Source organism: Sciurus carolinensis, chromosome 18 (assembly GCF_902686445.1).
Source record: "Sciurus carolinensis chromosome 18, mSciCar1.2, whole genome shotgun sequence".
NCBI classification, from domain to species: Eukaryota; Metazoa; Chordata; class Mammalia; order Rodentia; family Sciuridae; genus Sciurus; species Sciurus carolinensis.
Window position 1 is genome coordinate 21548373 of NC_062230.1, and position 23994 is coordinate 21572366.

Below are 23994 nucleotides of genomic sequence, written 5' to 3' on the forward strand. Positions count from 1 at the left end.
CCGGCTCCGCCTCTCCCTTGCCCGCCGTTCGGGTGTGGCGTTCTCATGGAGCCTGGGAGCCTTTCTGCTTCTGGAGGGCTCCCCTCTGCTCTCTCTGCCCGCCATGCCTGCCTCCCTGTGGGTCTCAGGGCTTCTCACCACTGTGGTGCTCTGTCCCCTTCCCTGCCCTTCCTTGGTCACCACACTCGCCGTGCTGCTGTGACTTCCTGTCTACCTGCCTGTTTTTTGGCCCAGCAGGTCACGACCCTTTAGTGTTGACCGAGAAGTCATCTCAGACTGGCTCTAACAGGGAAGGACTTGGCCGCAGCGTCCCTCAGGAGGCTTGCTCGGTGGCCTAGCGCCATCACCAGGCACCCACGTCTACCTCTGCTCTCCGCGCTGGCCTCATGCCGAGGGCCTACAAGGGGCTTTCCCAGAAGACCCGGCCACTTCCTGGTAGCAAAGTGGAGCCGCACTGGACCTCACACCCTGGTGCCCCAGTGCCAGCAGGAGGAGGGCGGGTCTCACGCAGTGGCTCCCCACCCGCACATGTCTCCTGGCTCAGCTCCAGTGTGGAGGCTGCCGAGTGGGAAGGAGATCCAGCCGACTGGCATCGGAAAACCCAGGTTCACCCTGGAGCCACGGGTGGCGCAGTCCCCTGGGGCCGAGGGGGAGGGGCTTTGCCAGCACAGGGCTGTGGACTGTGGCCACAGCTTACGGGGCACCTCCCCCAGGCAGGCAGGGGCTCCGCCTTGTTCCCTCTGCCGGCCCCGCGTGGAGCAGGCACCTGGACGTGGTGGGCAAAGGACTCGTGGTGTGGGAAGCCCAGGTCCTGCCTCCTGAGCCCTGGGCCTCCCGTCAGGAGGAAGCTACTTGGTGCCTTCAGGCAGCCTGGCAGGTGGGCACGGGACTGTCCTGGCCACTTAACTAGCAGAGGGGTCTCCTGGAAGGGCACGAGGGAGCTTGCAGGAGGGAGAGCCAGTCTAGCAAGGGCCTTGGCCTGGGGCCCCGGGGGGGAGCCCTGCTTGTCCCTGAGCTGCTCCCGCAAGGTGCCCGGGAGGCCTGGTGCCCTGGAGGACGGGAGCACCGTGCCAAGGGCAGCGTGAGGCAGCCAGCTCCCTGCCAGCCTCTCGCGTGGTCACGTTCCTGCAGGCCACCTGCAGGCCAAGGTCCTCTGAGCACCTCGGCCTGGGTGCACTGACCCTCCAGCCGGTCCATGCCTGCAGCCCTCCCCAGGATGCGCGTCCCCAGCAGGACCTTGTTGACTTCAGCTCCTGTCCGGCATCCCAGGCCCTGACCTGGCCCGCCCCGCCCGTCTCCACTGCCCTCTGCACCTCACGGTGCCCTGACTCACTCCAGGAACTCCTGACTGGACCACGGTGACCCACACGTCCCGGTTCCCTGCCGCGGCGCCCAGCTAGCACTGGTGCTTCCCTGCTGGGCCCTCCCACCGCCCCACCCCTGCCCGCCATTCGCCCTTCCCTGGGCTGCCACCTGCCCGGCTCTCCTCCCCGCCCCGGGCTGTACACATGTAAACAACACCAGCTAAAAATCAAGAACACTGCACTTCACTTAACAGGACAGCGTTTATTGTGACCTTAGAAATTCTCAACACTCAGGGCCGGGCTGGGGCTCAGTGGTAGAGTGCCCGCCGAGCCACCTGAGGCCCCGGGTTTCCTCCTCAGCACCACCTAAAAATCAGTAAAGGTGTTGTGTCACCTACAACTAAAGATGTGTATGAAAAATTCTAAATGTTCAGAAAAATGCCACAGAACAAAAAGACCAAACCAACAATATTAAAGAGGAGAACCGTGTGCCAGGTGTCCAGGGCTGGCTGCCCTCACTGCACGGGGGCCACTCCCACCCCCACCAGTGGGTGTCGCTCATGCCGTTACAACAGCCGCCACGATCTCATTGCAGGATGCACGTCCTCCTCCTCCTGCCACCTCCTCAGGGAGGGTTTCCAGCGTGGGGTGGGCACACAGGTGGACGTGAGCGAGGTGCGTGGCTTTCTGCTGAGCCGCTAAGCCCACCGGCGGGCGCTGTCCCCTCCTGACACTGAGCAGGAGGAGCCTGCACAGCTGATTGTTAGTAAGTTGGGTTTATTCACCACAAACACCCATGTACTCCACCAAGAACTGAATACAGTTACTGTTTCGGCATAATACTTGGAAGTTTTTTAATTAAAGAAATGAGACATTTTACGTAAAGGTTCATCAGCTTTTCAGTTTCCTCTTGTGGTTGATTTGGAGCGGATGCTCTTTGCCTCATGGTCTTGGTGGAGAATGCAGTGCAGACCCAGACGCGCCTGTGGGAACATGACCACGCGCTGTTCTCCCCGTCTGTGCACATTGGCTGGAGGCTGCTCTGCGGACCGGACGGCCTCCCTGGAGAGCAGGTCTCCCGAGGCACCTCCGGTGCTGGGATGGTCCTGGTCCTTCCGGGGAGCCTGTTTCCAGGCGTGTGCTCAGTGGAAAACCCGTCCACCTGGCACTGTGCCTCAGTAAGGAGGGCGAGTCTCCCACTGGGTTTAGGGCCCTTCCCTGTAACCAGGGCCTCGCCCGCCTCTCCAGAGTCTGCAGGCTGTGGTGCCCCCAGGCCTGGCCATGATGAAGTCCAGCGTGATCCCGGGAACCGACGTGGGTGACGGCGCTCTGCCACCACAGGTGCCTCGAGACTCTGGGTAGGCCCCGCCCTGTTTCCTGGACGAGGTTCAGCGGTGGGGCCAGCCCGGGGCCCAGCAGCCCTCTTGGAGCCCACGCTCTCACTAGGCACGCCGCCGGACCCCCAAACGTGTCAGGAGCTGCGTGTGGGTGGTCCGCCTGGAGTGTCCCCGGGCTCCTCTGCCAGCTGGGCCTGGGTGCCCGGAGCCGGGCCTCCCCTGTGGTTCAGGGCCCAGCTCAGAGCCCGGGGCCTGGAGCCAGGGCAGGAGTGAGCGGGGTAGTGAGCGCTGTCAGCATGCAGGCCCTTCCACACGTCCTCCCGCTACGACCACCAGAAGCTGACAGAGAAGCTCAGATCCAGCGCCCGCACGTAGTGCCAGTACTTGGCCGGGATGAACAGCGTCTCCCCAGGAGACAGGACGCAGGACAGGAAGGGCGCCTCGGCGAACCTGGGGAACTTCTCTAGGTCGGGCTGCTCCACGTCAACCTGGAAAGAGCAAAGGTGATCTTGCTGGAGTCCGGGGACAGCAGGAGGGGACGAGCCACATCATCCCGCGTTCCCGCGGGCCCACCTGGCTGGTGTTGTGAAGAAGGTGCGTCTGGTGCGGGTACAGAGCCTCCGAGTCCCGTGGGGAGTAGAGCCGGATGTACTTCCTCCCCATCACCTGGAAGAGACCACCCGCTGCTTGGTGGCCTGGCCTCCCGCGCAGGCCCTCGTCCCCGTCTTCCTGACGCCTGCACACACGTCCTGGGCCTCAGCTGCCCCTCCCGCCGCACATGCGCCTAGATGCTCAGAGTCCAAGTGCGCCTTGTCCGCCAAGCACGTGACGGAGCGGCAGCCTTGTCGCTGTGGCTAATAACCTGCCCGCTGAACACCAAGCCTCACTTGGGCTAGTCCTCACAAGCCTCGGGGGGCTCTCTGCACCCCGTTTTCCAGGTGAGGAAAATGAAGCACTGAGAGTTACATGAACAGCCCAAGTTCATAAAGCTGCCTGGGACGGAGCTGGTGGCCGTGCCCGGAGGGCCTGCTGAGCCGGCTGGCTCTCCACCTCTCACTGACCCGCCTCTCGGAACCGGCCCCAGGGCAAAAAGTGTGTCCCACTTACCAGGCCGTCAGAGACAAGGGTCTCTTGAGGGGCGTCTGTGTCACCTCCCCTTGCAAGAAACCCGTTCCTCTGCCCGGGTCTCAGCAGTGACGAAAACCAGAAACAAAACCCAGCTGTGGACGGGAACCTCTGCCCCACCCGCCTCGGCCTCACTCAGAAGCTGGCCTGGTGCATGAGGCAGATGGGGCGGCTGGAGGGCAGAGTGGAGGCCGGGGGCAGGGGCCCCCCAGGATGAGCCCCTCCAGAGAACCCCGGAAGCAAGCCTCACTGGGGAGCAGGCCCTCGCAGGCCGGCGGCTGCCCGCTGCTTCAGGCCCACAGCCCTCCCCGGGGTTCTTGCTTCAGAGCCGGGGTTTGAGGGTGGACTCTGAGGTCAGCCCCGTGGAGTCACTGGTGTGGTGGCAGCTCCTACCTGGACCAGGAAGTTCTGCTGCGGGTCCTGGTGGAGTGGGGAGACAGTTCCCTGGGGACCAAACCAGGCGTTGACGGTGATCTCGTCCTCCTCCCCGTCACCCAGGCAGCAGTAATCGGGGATGCCGATGTCCCGCTTCAGCTCCGGGATCTGTGGGTGTTGCAATCAGTCAGCGAGTCGCTCTTCAAGCAGGAGCGGAACCACTCCATTCCCCAGCCGGCGGGCGGAGGCGCAGGCTGCGGTCTGCACCCTCGACCCCTGGGCCACGTCAGTGCGTTACTCGTCAGTGGCTGTCCCTGCGATTCAAAGCCATGAACGCCCTGAGATCTAGTCACAAGCAGAGGGGAAGTGGGGCAAAGGGACCCTCGCTGAGTACGGTTTAAAGAATGGCTGCTAACCTTCCCTGTGGTTAGGGTCCCCTGCCCAAGAGCAACGGAAACCAAAGAGGGAAAAGTCCACGCTGTGTAAGAATGGCCGAACGTGCCGTGCCAAGCCACCGGGGTGCAGAGGCAGGTGTTCCTGTGGAGCGTGGAACCTCAGGGCCAGCCCCTGGAGCCTAGGACAGCAGTGTCCCAGCAGAGACGGGGGACCCAGCCACACGGAGGTGGCCGAGTGAGTGACAGCAAGCGCCCACTACTGGGGCCCAATTGTAATGGAAGAGAATTTGAAGACAATAAAAACAAACAAATAGCAATTAGCAGGTAACGGTTGTAATCTCGTTTTCATGTCTTTTGCCATGTCATGGATTTCTTATTTCCTTTTTAAAAACCTGATATTAATGCTTTATACTAAAAAAACCTAGCTTGTTATAGTCTAGCATTAAAATTTTTTAAGCAAATGAAAGGAAAACAAAAAGAAAATGGTATTGGGTATCTGTCAAATCTCCAGTTAGGAGGATTTTTCCAAAATTCACTAATGGTAAAGAAATCACCGTTGGCCAGGTGCAGCGGTGTATGCCTGTAATCTCAGCTACTCGGGAGGCCGAGGCAGGAGGATTACAATTTTGAGGCTAGCCTCAGCAATTTAGTGAGACCCTGTCTCAAAACAAAAATAATAAAAAGGGCTGGGGATGTAGCTCATTGGTAAAGCACCCCTAGGTTCCATTCCAGTACAAAAAAAGAAATCACAATTGTCACAGTTTAAATAAATTAGCCACTCTGAAGATGGAAACACTAGAAAACTTCCTTTGCTGAGAAGAGGTTAATGCAGACTCCGTTTCACACCGATCAATGCGGAAAGCACTAAAATCTCAATAGGTAAACAACACAAATCGCCAAAGGACAGAACCAGACAGACACAAAAATGAATCAGAAAGGTTTCAGTCTCAGCAAATGAGTCCAGATTAGACCCAGAATGAGTCATCGTTTCCCATTAATCAAATGAGAAAGATTAAGACTACGATCATCCAGTTGTGGCAGGGATGCGGCCTACGGGCCATCAGGCAGGACGCAGGCACTGACGGGCCAACCAGCCAGACACCCACAGGCTCCTGACCAGGGCTCCAGAGCGTCTGTGCCTGACCAGTGGGACTCTGAGGGGCCCGAGGGTCCTGGAGGAGGCTGTGGTGGGCTCACGGGCCTTGGCCACCCTCAGGAGGGACAGCGATCCTGGAAAGGGCCGCCACGCAGTCCCTATGGTGTTTCCTCCTGACCCTCCTTCCCTCCCAGCCTCTGCGCCCTCTTGGGCAGTGAGGCCCCACAGGACGTCGCCAGCACAGGGGCCACCTTGCAGGCCCGGGGGGCAGGGCCTCGGCGTGGAAAAGCCGCTCCTCCGAGGAAAGCGCTCCCTGACCCCCCGCAGCAGCAGGGGCCAGCGCCAGGGCTGAGCCGGGCCGGGTGGCTCCGCTCCCAGCCTTTCCGACTTGAGAGGAACCGAGCGGCTGGGCCTCAGGCCTCTCCAGAGAGCAAGGCTTCCACCTGCCGCCTCTTCCGTGGCACCCATCACTGCTGGCCACTGCTCGGAACACCAAAGGCCACCCGGGAAGGCGGGAATGTCCCCCTGCCCGCTGTCCTGCAAGAGCCACGCACGGCCAGCGCGAAACGTCCAACAGTGATGTCCCATGCTGTGGGCTAAGGCACAGGGTCCCAGGCGGAGGCCCCAGTGCCACAGGGGGTTCTCGGGCCATTCGCAAGATTCCAGAAGGTCTTCTGGGACCTCGGGCTCCTGTCACCTCACACTGGCTTCTGGCTGGGGTGGCACCAGGCCTGGCCCTGTGGGATGCTCGGCAGAACTCTGACTGTTCCCGATGACATCGTTGTGAAAGGCGACTGGTTGAACAGGTCCTGCGATCAGAATCACTGACGTCCCAGGAGAACAGAGATTTCACGAGGTGACAAGCAACAAGGACCGGCCCGCGGTGGTGGCCAGTGCTTAGAAGACAGTCCGGGAGGAAACCAGTAAGAGGTTCTGGGGCGGGAAACTGTGGGGAGCCGCTGAGCCCCTGGAGGCGGAGGTTCCAGAACAGTCCACGCCACGCTGCCCTTCCCAGGACCCCGTTGCTGCGCTGCTGCTGGCGCTCTGCCCGCTGCCTCCTGCGTGGGGCGCCTGTCCCTGGAATGTCCCACCCCTCAGGCTTCAGCAAGTCTGTGCTCGGGGTCTATCTGGCCCGCCAGGGCTGGACCCAGAAGCAGCAGGCCAGGTGTGGGCGAGGCCACAGTCAGACACCCTCTGGGGTCCCCTCCTTGGCTCTCACCACACTGGCAGTGTCCCCACCCCTGGGGGCTGCAAGCTGGAGCCCTCCCCATCAGGGGTCCCTGGACTCAGGCCTGTGGTCACCTGCCTGCAGCTGGCCCTGGGGAGGAGGGCGGGGCGAGCGCGGCCTTACTCACCTGGTCGAAGAGCTGGTGCTGAGCAAGGTACCCCACGCCGCTCGCCTGGGCCGCGGGAAAGGGCGAGAGCGCTGTGAGCAGCACCGCCAGGCTCCTCCCAAGGCCCGACCCGCCCGCGAGCCCAGCGTCCTGCGGGCCGCTTCCCTGGTGGGATCAGCACCCTGGAGCAGGGGGGCCTGGCTCCTCCGCCTCCCGCGGCTGGGAGCACCGCCCCGACCGCCCCGCCTCCCGGGAAGCCTGGCAGAGCGCCGGGGCCGCACCTGGCTCGCGATGTGCCTGCCGATGAAGTCGTCCACCGTCATGAGCGTCTGGGACCACGCCTCGTCTGTGTACCGGGAACCAACCTCCACGGGGACGGTCCGGCAGCCAGCGACCTTCTGGATGTACTCCAAACTATCAGAAACACACGCATCGTCCTCGTCACCATCACCACCGCCTGCTGGGCACCGTGCCCAGTGAGCTTTACCTGTGGTTTCCTTTAGTTCCCACAAAACCTACTCACTACTCGGGCACAGAGAGGTGAGGTTACTTGCCCAAGGTCACACAGCCAATGCACAGCGCTATGGAGAGACCCCACCAATCTGGTTTGCTGGCTGCTGTTTCCTTCTGAGTCCCTGTTCCCTGTGTAAAGTGCAGGTGACCACAGTGCCTGTGCCACGCGGATGAGGGGAGGTGAAACGCGCCACGTGCCTTCCTGACACGGGCACGGGGGCTGCGTTCTGGAGGCTTGCTGTGACCATGCTCCTGCAGCCTGGTCCCCTGGCCACACCTCGTGGGACCGTCCCCACAGGACTCCCCCAACACTGGCCCTTCTGGCTTGGATCTCAAAGCTCACGGTGCTGGAGGCCTGGTCCCCAAGGCAGCCCTGGCAGCTGGACCAAGGTGACCCCATGGTGGAGGCACAGCTTTGGTGGGTGCCCGGAGGTGGAGGTGGTGGACACCAGGAGGGGAGGCCCGGTCGGAGGAAGCAGGGCACGGGGGCGTGAAGAGCACTTTGTCCCCAGCCCCGCCCTGTCCGCTTCTGGCTCCCTGCACGATGTCCTGCCCCCAACAGTCCAGGAACAACGGAGCCAAGGGACCACGGACTGGAACCCTAAAAATATAATAACTTTTTTCTCCTTTAAGTTGATTTTCTCAGCTGTTCTGTCACAGTGACGGAACTCTAAGGCACTGGCTGACCCAATCCACTCCCCATCCACAGGGGATTTGTTCCAGGTCCCCCGCAGATGCCAAAATCCAAGGATGCTCAAGTTCCCTATTTAAAACAAAAAACAAAAAACAAAAACGGCAATGACTTGGCACCGGAAGTCATTTCCTCACTACTCCAAACGCTTCCTGCAGAGTTGCTGCTGCGGCGATAGTGGTCACACGGCGTGGCTTAGGGAACAGAGACAAGAAAATAAGTCTGTACGCATCGGCACAGACGCGACACAGCAGCCCTGCTTCCGTTTCTGACCTTGACTGGTGGACTCTGGGGCCAGGAAACCCAGGCCATCGAGGGGCTGCTGTGGCCACTGTCCAGCTGCCTGCTCCTACCGCCTCCCTGAATCTGGTGGGGCTGTGTCCTGCATTATTTCTGGGCTTGGCCTCAGGTCCCTGAGAAGGTGCTCAGGACTCCTAGGAGCCCCAGGAGTGCACGTGGACTGAACCTGAGGCCACCACTCGGGCGCTTGCTGGTCAAAGACCTGCTCCGGGCGGGGACGGTGGCTCAGTGCAGCGCGCTTGCCTTGCACGTGGGAGGCCTGGACTCCACCTCAGCACCACGTAAAAATACATAAACACATAGAAGCTGTTGTGTCCACTGACGACTAGGAAACACCCAAACAGACTCTGCCTCGGCCAAGCCCGCTGCAGCGGGAGGGACCTGCTCCCCAGCCTCCTGGCCCTCCGTCCTAGTGGAGCGTCTGCGGGGACTCCAGGGAGGCCTGGGGCCAGCGGGGTGGGAGGGTGTCCTCACGGTGCGCAGTGACCACCCACCTCCACTTCTTCATGCACGGCCAGTGGTCGGCCACGCCCTCCAAGACCACCGGCCTCTCGGGAACCAGAAACTGCTCCCTGAAGTGCTGGAGGGACGGGCGGTGCAGCCGGGGCACTGCCCTCTCCTGCTCCGCGTTCGGGACGGAAGCGTGCTTGCGCCTGGCTCTCTGGAAAACCAAGACAAAATGCACCAGTCCACGCGGTTCCCGGCTCTGGTCCTGCGTCTGCAGCTGCCGCCCGCCTGGTGACCCGCAGGCTCCCACGTCCTGCTGACCTGACTGACTCGCACGTGGCCGGGGGTCCCTCTGCCCTGTGGGACTCCGTTAGTGTGCCTGCTGCTGACGGCACCCTGTGCCCTCCAGTCACGCTCACTGTGGGAAGCTGAGCCCGGGGCAGTGCCGAGAGGCACACCCATGACCCACCCCAGTGTCCGAGGCCGGCAGCCTTTCCTCTTGGGGCTGGGACTCTAAATGCCATTTTACAGAGGAGGAGACCGAAGCTCGAGTGGTCCTGGTCCCCCGGGCTCCCAAGCCTTCCGTGTAATCTGTGCTCCGGGCCCGGGGGACGCTCTCTGTGCCCGGGGGATGCTCTCTGTGCCCGGGGGACACTCTCTGGGTCTGGGGGACGCTCTCTGGGCCTGGGGGACGCACTCTGGGCCTGGGGGACACACTCGGGGCCTGGGGGATGCTCTCTGGGCCCGGGGGATGCTCTCTGTGCCCGGGGGATGCTCTCTGTGCCCGGGGGATGCTCTCTGTGCCCGGGGGACGCTCTCTGGGTCTGGGGGACGCTCTCTGGGTCTGGGGGACGCTCTCTGGGCCTGGGGGACGCACTCTGGGCCTGGGGGACACACTTGGGGCCTGGGGGACGCTCTCTGGGCCCGGGGGACGCTCTCTGGGTCTGGGGGACGCTCTCTGGGTCTGGGGGACACACTCGGGGCCTGGGGGATGCTCTCTGGGCCTGGGGGACGCTCTCTGGGCCTGGGGGACACACCTGGGGCCTGGGGGACGCTCTCTGGGTCTGGGGGACACACTTGGGGCCTGGGGGACGCTCTCTGGGTCTGGGGGACGCTCTCTGGGTCTGGGGGACACACCTGGGGCCTGGGGGACGCTCTCTGGGTCTGGGGGACGCTCTCTGGGTCTGGGGGACACACTTGGGGCCTGGGGGACGCTCTCTGGGTCTGGGGGACGCTCTCTGGGTCTGGGGGACACACTTGGGGCCTGGGGGACACACTTGGGGCCCGGGGGACGCTCTCTGGGCCCGGGGGACGCTCTCTGGGTCTGGGGGACACACCTGGGGCCTGGGGGACGCTCTCTGGGTCTGGGGGACGCTCTCTGGGTCTGGGGGACGCTCTCTGGGTCTGGGGGACACACTCTGGGCCCGGGGGACGCTCTCTGGGCCCGGGGGACGCTCTCTGGGTCTGGGGGACACACCTGGGGCCTGGGGGACGCTCTCTGGGTCTGGGGGACGCTCTCTGGGTCTGGGGGACGCTCTCTGGGTCTGGGGGACACACTCTGGGCCCGGGGGACGCTCTCTGGGTCTGGGGGACACACCTGGGGCCTGGGGGACGCTCTCTGGGTCTGGGGGACGCTCTCTGGGTCTGGGGGACACACCTGGGGCCTGGGGGACGCTCTCTGGGTCTGGGGGACGCTCTCTGGGTCTGGGGGACGCTCTCTGGGTCTGGGGGACGCTCTCTGGGTCTGGGGGCCGCTCTCTGGGTCTGGGGGACACACTTGGGGCCTGGGGGACGCCCTCTGGGTCTGGGGGACGCACTCGGGGTCTGGGGGACACACCTGGGGCCTGGGGGACGCTCTCTGGGCCTGGGGGACACACTTGGGGCCTGGGGGACGCTCTCTGGGTCTGGGGGACGCTCTCTGGGCCCGGGGGACGCTCTCTGGGTCTGGGGGACACACTCGGGGCCCGGGGGACGCTCTCTGGGTCTGGGGGACGCTCTCTGGGTCTGGGGGACGCACTCTGGGCCTGGGGGACACACTCGGGGCCTGGGGGACGCTCTCTGGGCCTGGGGGACGCTCTCTGGGCCTGGGGGACACACTCGGGGCCTGGGGGACGCTCTCTGGGTCTGGGGGACGCTCTCTGTGCCCGGGGGATGCTCTCTGTGCCCGGGGGACGCACTCTGGGCCTGGGGGACGCACTCGGGGCCTGGGGGATGCTCTCTGGGCCCGGGGGACGCTCTCTGTGCCCGGGGGATGCTCTCTGTGCCCGGGGGACGCACTCTGGGCCTGGGGGACGCACTCGGGGCCTGGGGGATGCTCTCTGGGTCTGGGGGACGCTCTCTGGGTCTGGGGGACGCTCTCTGGGCCTGGGGGACGCACTCTGGGCCTGGGGGACGCACTCGGGGCCTGGGGGATGCTCTCTGGGCCCGGGGGACGCTCTCTGGGTCTGGGGGACGCTCTCTGGGTCTGGGGGACGCTCTCTGGGCCTGGGGGACGCACTCTGGGCCTGGGGGACACACTTGGGGCCTGGGGGACGCTCTCTGGGCCCGGGGGACGCTCTCTGGGTCTGGGGGACGCTCTCTGGGTCTGGGGGACACACTCGGGGCCTGGGGGATGCTCTCTGGGCCTGGGGGACGCTCTCTGGGCCCGGGGGACACACCTGGGGCCTGGGGGACGCTCTCTGGGTCTGGGGGACACACTTGGGGCCCGGGGGACGCTCTCTGGGTCTGGGGGACGCTCTCTGGGTCTGGGGGACACACTCGGGGCCTGGGGGATGCTCTCTGGGCCTGGGGGACGCTCTCTGGGCCCGGGGGACACACCTGGGGCCTGGGGGACGCTCTCTGGGTCTGGGGGACACACTTGGGGCCTGGGGGACGCTCTCTGGGTCTGGGGGACGCTCTCTGGGTCTGGGGGACACACCTGGGGCCTGGGGGATGCTCTCTGGGTCTGGGGGACGCTCTCTGGGTCTGGGGGACACACTTGGGGCCTGGGGGACGCTCTCTGGGTCTGGGGGACGCTCTCTGGGTCTGGGGGACACACTTGGGGCCTGGGGGACGCTCTCTGGGTCTGGGGGACGCTCTCTGGGTCTGGGGGACACACTTGGGGCCTGGGGGACGCTCTCTGGGTCTGGGGGACGCTCTCTGGGTCTGGGGGACACACTTGGGGCCTGGGGGACACACTTGGGGCCCGGGGGACGCTCTCTGGGCCCGGGGGACGCTCTCTGGGTCTGGGGGACACACCTGGGGCCTGGGGGACGCTCTCTGGGTCTGGGGGACGCTCTCTGGGTCTGGGGGACGCTCTCTGGGTCTGGGGGACACACTCTGGGCCCGGGGGACGCTCTCTGGGCCCGGGGGACGCTCTCTGGGTCTGGGGGACACACCTGGGGCCTGGGGGACGCTCTCTGGGTCTGGGGGACGCTCTCTGGGTCTGGGGGACGCTCTCTGGGTCTGGGGGACACACTCTGGGCCCGGGGGACGCTCTCTGGGTCTGGGGGACACACCTGGGGCCTGGGGGACGCTCTCTGGGTCTGGGGGACGCTCTCTGGGTCTGGGGGACACACCTGGGGCCTGGGGGACGCTCTCTGGGTCTGGGGGACGCTCTCTGGGTCTGGGGGACGCTCTCTGGGTCTGGGGGACGCTCTCTGGGTCTGGGGGACACACTTGGGGCCTGGGGGACGCCTTCTGGGTCTGGGGGACGCACTCGGGGTCTGGGGGACACACCTGGGGCCTGGGGGACGCTCTCTGGGTCTGGGGGACGCTCTCTGGGTCTGGGGGACACACTTGGGGCCTGGGGGACGCCCTCTGGGTCTGGGGGACGCACTCTGGGTCTGGGGGACACACCTGGGGCCTGGGGGACGCTCTCTGGGTCTGGGGGACGCTCTCTGGGTCTGGGGGACGCTCTCTGGGTCTGGGGGACGCTCTCTGGGTCTGGGGGACACACTTGGGGCCTGGGGGACGCTCTCTGGGTCTGGGGGACGCTCTCTGGGTCTGGGGGACACACCTGGGGCCTGGGGGACGCTCTCTGGGTCTGGGGGACGCTCTCTGGGTCTGGGGGACGCTCTCTGGGTCTGGGGGACGCTCTCTGGGTCTGGGGGACACACTTGGGGCCTGGGGGACGCTCTCTGGGTCTGGGGGACGCTCTCTGGGTCTGGGGGACACACTTGGGGCCTGGGGGACACACTTGGGGCCCGGGGGACGCTCTCTGGGCCCGGGGGACGCTCTCTGGGTCTGGGGGACACACCTGGGGCCTGGGGGACGCTCTCTGGGTCTGGGGGACGCTCTCTGGGTCTGGGGGACACACTCTGGGCCCGGGGGACGCTCTCTGGGTCTGGGGGACACACCTGGGGCCTGGGGGACGCTCTCTGGGTCTGGGGGACGCTCTCTGGGTCTGGGGGACGCTCTCTGGGTCTGGGGGATGCTCTCTGGGTCTGGGGGACACACTCTGGGCCCGGGGGACGCTCTCTGGGTCTGGGGGACACACCTGGGGCCTGGGGGACGCTCTCTGGGTCTGGGGGACGCTCTCTGGGTCTGGGGGACACACCTGGGGCCTGGGGGACACACCTGGGGCCTGGGGGACGCTCTCTGGGTCTGGGGGACGCTCTCTGGGTCTGGGGGACGCTCTCTGGGTCTGGGGGACGCTCTCTGGGTCTGGGGGACACACTTGGGGCCTGGGGGACGCTCTCTGGGTCTGGGGGACGCTCTCTGGGTCTGGGGGACACACTTGGGGCCTGGGGGACGCTCTCTGGGTCTGGGGGACGCTCTCTGGGCCTGGGGGACACACTTGGGGCCCGGGGGACGCTCTCTGGGTCTGGGGGACACACTTGGGGCCCGGGGGACGCTCTCTGGGTCTGGGGGACACACTTGGGGCCCGGGGGACGCTCTCTGGGCCTGGGGGACACACTTGGGGCCCGGGGGACGCTCTCTGGGCCTGGGGGACGCTCTCTGGGCCTGGGGGACACACTTGGGGCCTGGGGGACGCTCTCTGGGTCTGGGGGACGCTCTCTGGGCCCGGGGGACGCTCTCTGGGTCTGGGGGACGCTCTCTGGGTCTGGGGGACGCACTCTGGGCCTGGGGGACACACTCGGGGCCTGGGGGACGCTCTCTGGGCCTGGGGGACGCTCTCTGGGCCTGGGGGACACACTCGGGGCCTGGGGGACGCTCTCTGGGTCTGGGGGACGCTCTCTGGGCCCGGGGGACGCTCTCTGGGTCTGGGGGACACACTCGGGGCCCGGGGGACGCTCTCTGGGTCTGGGGGACGCACTCTGGGTCTGGGGGACGCCCTCTGGGCCTGGGGGACGCCCTTTGGGTCTGGGGGACGCACTCTGGGCCTGGGGGACGTGGGCGCAGCGCTGCCCACTGGATCCCGTCAGCCGTTTGTCCCCAGCCGCCAGGTTTCCACCCTCCCTCTCTAAAAGGCGCTGCTTTTGCAGAAACAGGAAAAGGGGTTGTTTGGACAGCACAGACCGGGCAGCTCGGTCCTCACATCTGGAGGCGCCTCCAGAAAGCGGGACAGCGGAGAGTGGGGCGGGGACGGGGATGCGTCCTGGTACCTTTGGGCTGGGCGGCTGCTGGCTGGGGTCCCAGGTCGGCCTCTGTGCGGAGGGAAGGTGAGCCTGGAGCACCGCGGCGGCCCGAGCAAGGATGTCCCCGAGGATGGCCGCGCCCATCAGCAGGCCCAGGTCACACACCCGCAGGGCCTTGGCAGCTGCGCTGGCCTCGCAGGGCGCCCGGCACAGGCACAGGGCTTTCAGGAGGCAGCCGAAGGCGTAGACCCGCCGCCAGTCCTTGTCCACGTCCCGCCAGGGCCCGGTGTTGAGCCGCTCCCAGGCGTAGTCCAGGATGGCCTCGCTGGCCTGCAGACACTCGCTCGGCCTGTCCCCGTAGAAGAGCTCGGTGGCCTGCCGCAGCAGCAGCCGCACGGCCCCCTGCACCCCGGCCCCGAGCTCCAGCTCCAGCTCCTCCTTGGTGCTCGGCAGGAGCGCCCTGAGGGCGTCCCAGAGGGCGCCGGCTCCAGCCCCGCGGTCCCCAGGACACTCGGCACCTTCTGTCATCTGGGCCCACCACGGAGTCGGACCAGCGCCTGGCGGGACCAAACGAGAGTCAGGGACAAGAGGGGCCTGATCCACGCTCACCCCCACACTCGGCAAAGCGCCTTCTCTGGCTTGCCAGACCCGCCCTCTGGGGCCACCGCCATCTCCAAGGCCTGGTACTCAGTCAGCACTGCATAAATGCACGCTCAGGAAGGGACCGTCCATGACCCCGTGTGAAGCTGCGAGGCGCTCCAGGGCCAGCGTCCCCTCCCTTGGCGCCACGACTCCCAGCACCTGCTTCCACGCCACCTCTCGGTGCCCGGCAGCGAGCCAGCACGTGTCTCCCTGTCCCCTGGAAGCTCAGAGCGGACGCTCACACGGCCCCCGAGAGAGGCGGGCCCCTCAGCGCCTCAGGAAGAAGCTGCAGATACCTAAACCCACAGGAGGGGACGCGCTGGTGCCGCTGGTGCTCGGCTGGGCGCTAACGCGCCCCCATGTCATTGTGGCCGTCTCTCGGGGGGCCGCGTGCGGCCTCACCCAACAGCAGGCTCATCTGCGTGGTCTGCACGTGGTTCCCTGCTGGAAGCTGGGTGGTGGGACCTCTAAGAGGCGAGGCTCCGTGGGAGGTGATAAGGTCACTGGGGCCCCTGTCGCCACGGGGCAGGTTGAGGGAGGCCGCCCTGCCTTTGCTCGGCGACTGCTTCCCTCTCACCTCTCCGCCATGCTGTGATGCAGCCAGGGGACCCTCACCAGACGCTGGCGCCATGCTGTTTGTGCTTTACAGCCACCAGAGCTGTGAGCCGGATAAAACTCCTTTTCTTTTCTTTTTTTTTTTTTTTAAAGATTTTTTATTAGAGCGTTATAATTATGCATAGTATTTGGGTACATTTTGAGAAAATCACACATACAAGGAATTTGATTTCGGTCACCACCCCCTCCCCCCTTTTCCACCCTCCTCCCTCCCCCTATTTTCCCTCCTCTACTCTATTAAACTTCCTTTCTTCTATATATACATGAAGGTGAAATGCCCTTTGGTGTCTTTATATGTGAATATAACGTGATTTTGCCTCCTTTTCTTCATACATTCCCTGGTGTCAGGCGCTCTGTTACAGCCACATGAAACAGAACGAGACGCAGTCCTCATCTCACTGAGGCTAAGTGACAGGGACCAAGAGGCTTTTTGTGGAGACTGTTTTAGGCTAGGGGTCAGCAAGTGTTTTTGACATGAACTATTTTAGACTTTGGGGGCCACATGCTGTTGCTACTCCTCTGCCACTGCAGCATGTAAGTGGCCATATGCCATGTTCAAACTAACAGGTATGGCTGTGTTCCAATAAAACTTCGTGTGCAAAAGCAGATGGTGGGCCAGATGAGGCTTGTCGACCCCTCCTGTATGGTCACCAAAGTCCTTCACAGTTAAACGGTCTCCCAGGTTCACCTGCAATGAGTTGTCACCTGCTGGTCCAGTGACTGTGGATGCGGTGATGTGCCGCTCCCAGGCCGGGCCCAGGAACAGCTCCTGCCGGATCCTCCACACTGCACCTACCCTCTGGCTGCAAGTGAAGGCCTCAGAGAGCCACAGGATGGCAGGGAGCTGCCACTCTGAGAGGAGGCCTGAGAAGGCCACCAACCAGGAACAGTTCTGGAGCAAAAAATAAACGTGTTTAGGCCCTAAGTGCTGGTGATGCTTGTGACAAGAGCTAGCCTGCACTGATACAGGAACTTCTATTCCTACTTCTAAAACAGCCCCTCCAGATGCCACATCCTACTCCCCAGAACCCCTGACGTCACATAGCGTGGACCCTGTAGGTGAGTAAGAACAAGAACCTTGAGATGCGGCGATTATTCTGGATTATTCGGATGAGACCATCCTAACACACGAGGCCTTAAAGAATTGTTTCTTTGTCACAGAGGCACCTAACAGCGCTAGCTTTGAAGACGAAGGAAGAGGGTCACGTACCTCGGGAATGTGAGCAATTTTAGATGCTGAGAAAATCAAGAAATGGATTCTCCGTGGGGTCTGCAGAAAGGAGCCCTGCCCAGCCGTGCTCGGCCCAGCGAGGCCACGTCCACGTCTAACCCGCAGGGGTGAAGGGTGATACATGTGTGCTGCTGACAGCCACCGGGCTGTGGCGATTCGTTCAGCAGTAACAGAGTCTGACTCCTTTAACCAACAGGATGGGTGACGGTGGGGACACCACTTCTGTGATTAGGTGACATGAGGCCGACTGGCATCTGTCACCAGACTCTCCTGCCTACTGGGCTTGCACACGGTGGCACCAGAGGCCACGCTGGAAGGGCCTGCGGGGCACAGAGCTCGGGGAGACCTGCAGCCCATGGTGGCCCCAAGGCCCTCTGCCCAGAAGCCCTCAGGGAACTGAACGGATCGGGGAGCTTGGATCCCTGTCCAGCCAGCCCTTGTCCCTGACCAGCACATGGCTGTAACCAGAGCTGCTGATGCAGAGGACCTTGTGACCACGCCACAGTCCCGACCCAGAGAAACTGGGGACACCATGGGTGTTGACCCAGGCCATTACATTTATGGCCTGCTGTGCGAGAACAGAGCCGCTCTGGGCTTCTGGTGGCTGTTCTGCCATCGCTGAATATGCAGGCCAGGGCTCCGGCGGCCAGTCCAGGAGCTCGGCCCAGCGTGGCTGAGGGCTTTCCTGCACAGCCCGGGGCAGGCGAACCACCAGCACAGCCAGCTGGCTTTCACAACAGCGAGGCCACCTGCAGAGAACGGCCCTCTCCCTCTACAGCCGCCACCCCTGCATCCACAAGCGCAGGGCCCTCGAGAGCCAGTCCCGTCAGAGGCCCACAGCTCCACAAGGCTGCACTGGGGACCACATTTCCGGCGCGGGGACTTTCAGAGACACGGTTTTTAGTTTTTTCTGGTGGTGCTGGGGATTGAACCCAGGCCCTGCACGTGCTAGGCAAGCGCTGCACCCACTGAGCTAGAGCCCCCCCCAGACACACGTGAAACCGCAGCAGCCTGGGACTGGTGACTGACAGCTCAGGAGAAAGCATGGCTTCCTGGGCGCCGTGGGTGTGGCGGGGCCAGCGGCAGGCCAGGGAGCGAGGGCGTGGGGAGGGCACTGCCGCGGTCCATGAGGGTGGGCCGCACACCCCAGCCCTAAGCTGGGCTCCGCTTCAGCTCATGACCCGCCCCCAGCTCAGGAGGGGCAGCCGCAGCAGGCAGGCTACTGAGTGTGTCCAGATGTCCTCATTCAGCCCTCACCGTGACCCCAAGCTGATGACATGTCACCAAGCATTTCCGCGAGGCCAGGAACTCTCTGAGCACTTTAAATCTGCTGAAGCTCTGAGGAGTATTATGGACCCCTGTGCAGATAACCTGAGGCAGAGCAGCGTGACCCACACCTTCCAGACGAGGAGACGGAGCCACGGGAGCTGGAGGCAGCCGTGTGAGGGAGCTGGGCACGCCCCCGGCTTCGCCTCAAGGACTGCTTGTTCTGCATCCCACTTCCGGGCCTGTCCACTCACAGGGGTAGCTTCAGAGCTGTTCTGTTCCGCAGCCGGGACCGTGGTTCCTTGGCCAGCCTTTCCCTCTCATCTAGCTCTGTGGGATGCTGGGAGCTGGATGGGGCTGTGGTCACTTCCATCCCCTCACTTTGCTAAGGAGGAAACCAAAGCCAGCAAGACATGAAGTGCCTTGCCCAAAGCCCATGGTCAATGGTGTGCCGAAACAGGGCCTGACCTCGGGTCCAGTTCAGGGCCTCCTGTGCGCCGTATCAGCACCGTGGGCTTTGTGGTCATGGTCGAGGTCATGGTCTGACCCGGCCCTCACAGCCCTGAGGTGGGGATTCCCAGAGCAAGGTGAGGTCTGAGAGGTCCACGACTAGGAAGCACAGTGCCGGCCCTGAACACCCTTCGGCCTCAGAGGTGATGCTGTCAGCTTTCGGGACCTGCTACGGTGGCCTCTCGCCACTGGGCTCCTAGTGCATGTGCTTCTAGTTTGCTTGGCTGGTGAGGAACTCGGAGAGCCCCGCTGGCCTGGCCACCCTGCCTGGACGGGTCTCATTTCCAGTCCCCTAGAGGGTTCCCAAGGGTCCAGCAATGGCCTCCTTTGGCTTCTTGGGGAGTGTCACAGCCCAACCCTCCAATGTGGTCTCTCCTGGCGTGAACAAGGGGACCCACCAGCTGGCCTCCCCGATGGCCTCGTGGCTCTCATAAGTCTTGGCACCCAAAAGATTTCAGGGGCTCGTATGCTGGCTTCTCACACAGGTCTGAAAGGTCCCCCAGAGACCACCTGTCGTATTGCAGAAAAGGCTTCCCCTGGGACTTTGTAAACTCGTCTCCCAGAGGGTTTCAAATGGGCTGGGAGCTAGTCCCCTGGGTGCAGACCATGGGCTTTATGTACTGGAGTCACAGGGTGGCTTTGTGAAATGGCCCCTGACAGGGTCACATGGGCCTTACAAAGCCAGCGTCCCAGGGGCCTCGTGTGTGTTGTCCTCTGTCCTCCCAAGGTAGCCTCCGTGCTCCTCTGCACTCAGCCTCTGGGACACAGGGTCCCGGGCTGGCTGGACAGGTCTGCTCTGGACCGCATGAGATAGTCTCAGTGTCCTCTTTTTCTACGTGGACTCTGCAGTTGATGCCACCAACAGTCGACACTGTTCGGCATTCCAGAGGCGGGAGCTTCAGGCCAGGTGAGTTCGTTTCCAAAATGGCTTTCGAACTGCCTCTGTGGCCACCTGACATGGTCTCCCGACAGGCTTCATGACAGGCTTCCGTAAGAGCCTTACGCTGGCAGCACAGGACAGTCCACAGTGAAGGGACATCTGCTCTTACCATCCTGACAGCCTGCGTCCACGGCACTCCCAGAACCTCTCACAGCTGAAGAGTCAGATCCTAGTCGCTGGAAGTCTTCCAAAGTGGCTTGGTGACCTGTTTTTAAAACTAGACCCCTGTGGACGAAGGCTTGAGGGTCAGGTGAAATTGGATTTTGTCTAAGCTTTGCAAATCAATCTTTCATGGTTTCTTTGTAAGCAAGCACCAGAAATATTCCATTTGATTTATCCATTGACTCTCCAGGAAGCGGCCTCACGTTGGCTCAGCCAGCCAGGTGAACGGCCTTCAGGAGGCGGAGGTTAGACTGCAGGGTGCTGCACTTTCTTGCTGGCTCTAGGAGAGTCTCCCGGAGGACCTGGGCCCATGTAGGCCAGAAGCAGCAAACTTCACACAGGCAGCTGCTTGGGCTGGCCCCGTGGGCAGGGCAGGCCAGGTCCAGGCTCTGCGGAGCCTCCTTTCTGAGTGGCCTCATGTCTAGGCATGTGGGACTGATCAAAAGGTTTCGGGTTTTCCTGAAGGCACCAGCTGGAATAGCCTTGGTATGGCCTTGTGGCTTGGCTCCCAGGACCTTTTCAGTGAGTTCCTTTTAGAAAAGGTCATATTAACCGAACAGCTCCCCAGGAGGGAGACAAGATGTGGAAAGTATTTTTTTAGAGCAGAGGCATAAACTGACCTTTTAATTGGCTTCCCAGAGTCCCACATATAAGGGTTTATTGTGAGTTGTATAAAGTGCCTTCTCACAGCCAGGTACAAACGTTCACTACACAATTTATCATCAAAATCAGAACGCTATTAATTTAAGTGTCTGAACAAAGAGAAGTTGAGGTTACTCCAGGCAAACTGATACCTCCATCATCCGAGACCAGGTTATACAAAATAGCCTGAATGATCCCATGTCCTCACTGGACAAGCTGCTCTCCCAGAATTCAATAGGTAAGTGGCCTTAATACCTCTTGCCTTTTTTTTTTTTTAAGCAGTGGTGGTGTCTGACATAGAAATAACCTGTGTGGCCTTGTGTCCTGGCTTTGCAAACTGGCCTTCAGGTGCCACATAAATACAGAAAGGTCAGGCATAAACAATTTTTCTCAGTAAACAATAATTCAGTCCCTAAAAGTGCCTTAAATAAAGGCTTGTTGACATACAAAATGAACCTTTTTAGAAAGTGGGCCAGACAAAGATTGCATGCACTAGCCTTTGAGTGATTTTACCTGGCTTTATAAATCAGCCTGTGCCTTACAGAGGGACTTCCTGTTGGTGTATAAACCACGGAGCCACGTGCAGGGCTGGGCTTGCTAAATCCACCATCCAGAGTGTAAGAACCCAGAAACCACTCCGGACGCGGAACTCACATAAGAGGGTTTATTAAGCAAACAGGCAGAGTGTCTCCCTGCAGGATAAGAGAGAAAATGAGAGGAAAAGAGAGAGAGTGAAAGTGAGGAGGAGAGAGCATGAAAGTGAGGAGAGGAAAGAGAGAGAAAATGGCGGGGATCTACCCTTAAGCAGTTGAATTCCGAGGGTTAACGGGACCAATAACGGAGGATACTTGCAAGCTGACTGATGAACCAATAGCTAGCATGTTCACAGACTGACAGGTAGTTGGGAGGCAGGGAAATGACTGCAGCGTAAAGGGCGGGAGAGCAGCTTTATATTATACTACATTCCCCCGATTCTGGTTTTGTAAGATCTTTTGTTCTCCAGTTCTCTCCCTGCTTATCTCTCCTTCCTGCCTACGTGACTAGGCCTGGTTTTGCAGGTGAGATGTAGAGTCCATTCTCCCAGGGGCAGTCTCCAACGTCCAGACGCCCAGAGGCAGATGGCTTTCATGGACTTCATTTCCTTGATTTGACTGATGCCCTATTTCTACACCAACTGCCTGCCCCCAATTCTGGCTTCACAGAGTTCACCCTGCAAAGTGGCCTTTGGTGTGCTGCTGGAACACCTCAAAGCAAGTTCCTGCTGGTTGTAGGATGCAGCCTTCTAGGAAGCCTCGGGGCCATTCTCTTATTTTTAAAATCCGCTCCTCTAGCGCACCCCCAGAGCAGCCTGGAAGCAGGCTGGCCAGACAGCCTCTGGGAGCAGCCCAAGATTCCAGGGGGCCTCAGCGGCCTTATGCAATAGGCGGCACCACGCAGGTCAGGAGGAAGCCTCCCAAAGTGGACATCCCAATATCGCAGCCTCCTTCTGGCTTTCCAGGCACAGGCTGCCGGTCAGGGTGGTAACTTCCGTCCATCGGGCAGCATCGCTCCTGACACTTGCTGGGAGGTCTGAACCGCACAGGCACCTCGGGCTCTCCAAGGGCCGCACAGATGTCTGGCTTTGGGAGTCGCTGTGGTCCTAACTCCGGCCTTGCCCTTGCCACCTGGCACTCGAGGACGGGGACCTCCCTTGGCCGGATCTTGAGTGAGTTCGATGAGTGAACCCTACCAAGCAGCAGACACCGCCTTTCCTCCCGGGGTTGCGCGCCGCTCGGGTCGCGTTACCCGCCGGGCTCTACGGACCCCACACCCACCGTCCGCCTCCCCCTCCCCCGCGCCTTCCCCGGGGCTACGCTGCTCGAGGCTCCTACTCGGGGCCCAGCGCAGGCGTTTTCAGCGGGTCTATCTGCACGCGGACAACCGTGGCCCAGTATCGGGAAGAACCGTTGCCATAGATACCACGTTAACAAACAGTCGCGCAGGCGCACTGGCGTTCCACCGACGCGATCCCCTCCCCCGACCCGAGAAGAGCGCAGGCGCACAACTCACTCGCGAGATCGGACTGGCGCATGCACAAGACGACGCACACTGCGCACGCCTGGCTTTCCCCCAATCCTACCGCACAGCGAGGGAGAGCTGAAACTGCGTTCGGCAAGCTAAACTGCGTTCTCAGGGCGCATGCGTTGCGGGGGATTCTCGAAGCGCATGCGCAATACCGCACCTCCCCTCCCCCCCATTTTCGGTTCCTTATCAGGACGCCTGCGCAGTCTTTCCCGTCCAGCGTGACCTCCGCATTTCTAAGAAAACAGAGCTGCCGGCGCTTTCGAATTGCTCAAACTAACCTCTCCCGCGTGTGGACGATGTCCAGTCGCCCCAAGGTTGGCCACGGCTTGTTCCGGTTGGCCCGGGCACTACGGCCCCTCTCCCAGTCGTCAGACTGGCCTACGGACTATCGATCACTCGCGGCTCATCTGGTCACGACCGAGTGCCTAGGGGAGCGCCGAGCGACGGATGCGGCGGCCCCGCCCCTCCCTGCAGAGGCGCGAGCGCGGAGGTGCCGGGCGGGGCTTTACCCTCGGCCTCGGTCTGCAGGGTTCGAGCTTGGTACCGGGCAGTTTCACACCCACCACTTCCTCTAACGCCTGCAGTTAGTAGTATTCTCAACTTTACAGAAAATAAACAGGTTGGGTGAAATAAAGTGGCCACGCACTTCTGGAAAAATATCACTGCCCCAGAATTTGAGCGGTCAGCGAAAGAAAGCTGCAGCCGCGGCGGTTCCGGGACCAGGAGCTGGTGCCCATGCGGCGCGCTAGGCCGATGGCCACGGGCGCGCTGCCCCCCGGTCTTGATGCTCACGGTCCTGGCAGTTGCGTGTGTTGAGCGCCCTCCCTGCGGGCTCCCCAGGAGCGCGGCGCTGGCAGCGTGGAAAAGGCGGCTCCGAGCCGCGCACCCCGGGTGGAAGACGAGTCACCGGGGTGCGCCCGGCGTCGTCTGGGCCCCTTTAACTACAGCCTTGCTTACTCTTTCCCACAACCTGGTGAGATGCGTGTCTTATTTACAAATGGGGAAACCGAGGCTTCCTCAAGGCCAGTGCAACCAGTGTATTCTAGGTCCTGTGCTAGCACCAAAGCAACAACAAAAACACTTGAAAAATATTAAAATCAGCCTGGCGTGGTAGTGCAGGCCTGTAATCCCAGCGGCTGAGGCAGGAGGATTCCAAGTTCAAGGCCAGACTCAGCAACTTAGCAAGACCCTGTGTCAAAAAATAAAAAAAATGGGCTGGGAAGTGGTTAAGTGGTATATATACACACACATGGATTCATATTTATGTTTATATGTCGAGCTGGTTATCATAATGATCATCACCCCGTAAGGGAGGAAGTAAGGCTCAGAAAGTAAGTTCTCATAACCTGCCAGGCTCACTAGGAGCTGTCGACTGGTCCCAGTGGTCATGCATCCAGAGCCCACCTGCCGATGGCACCTCATTGAGTGGTGACGATGTGGAATTTACCCCAGCGCTGTGCCCCTGGAAAACAGTGAAGGCAAAAAG

At 62.1% G+C, this 23994-nt stretch overlaps 1 protein-coding gene across 3 annotated transcripts; it reads right to left on the reverse strand.

Moving 5' to 3' along the window:
• Window positions 1–1552: 1552 nt before the first annotated feature.
• On the reverse strand, window positions 1553–22968 carry Kdm8 (lysine demethylase 8). Of its 3 annotated transcripts, none has more exons than XM_047532908.1 (8): window positions 22787–22968; window positions 14464–14993; window positions 8965–9131; window positions 7248–7380; window positions 6988–7032; window positions 4160–4309; window positions 3215–3307; window positions 1553–3129 (listed from the first exon to the last, which is right to left on the reverse strand). In XM_047532908.1, the coding sequence occupies exons 2-8, from the start codon at window positions 14962–14964 to the stop codon at window positions 2965–2967; spliced, it is 1254 nt and encodes a 417-aa protein (XP_047388864.1). In that variant the 5' UTR covers window positions 14965–14993; window positions 22787–22968; the 3' UTR covers window positions 1553–2964. The 3 variants fall into 3 exon arrangements, with proteins under 3 accessions (XP_047388864.1, XP_047388863.1, XP_047388865.1); XM_047532907.1 differs by lacking the exon at window positions 22787–22968 and adding an exon at window positions 22494–22617; XM_047532909.1 differs by lacking the exon at window positions 22787–22968 and adding an exon at window positions 20958–21168.
• Between the last annotated feature and the right edge of the window lie 1026 nt (window positions 22969–23994).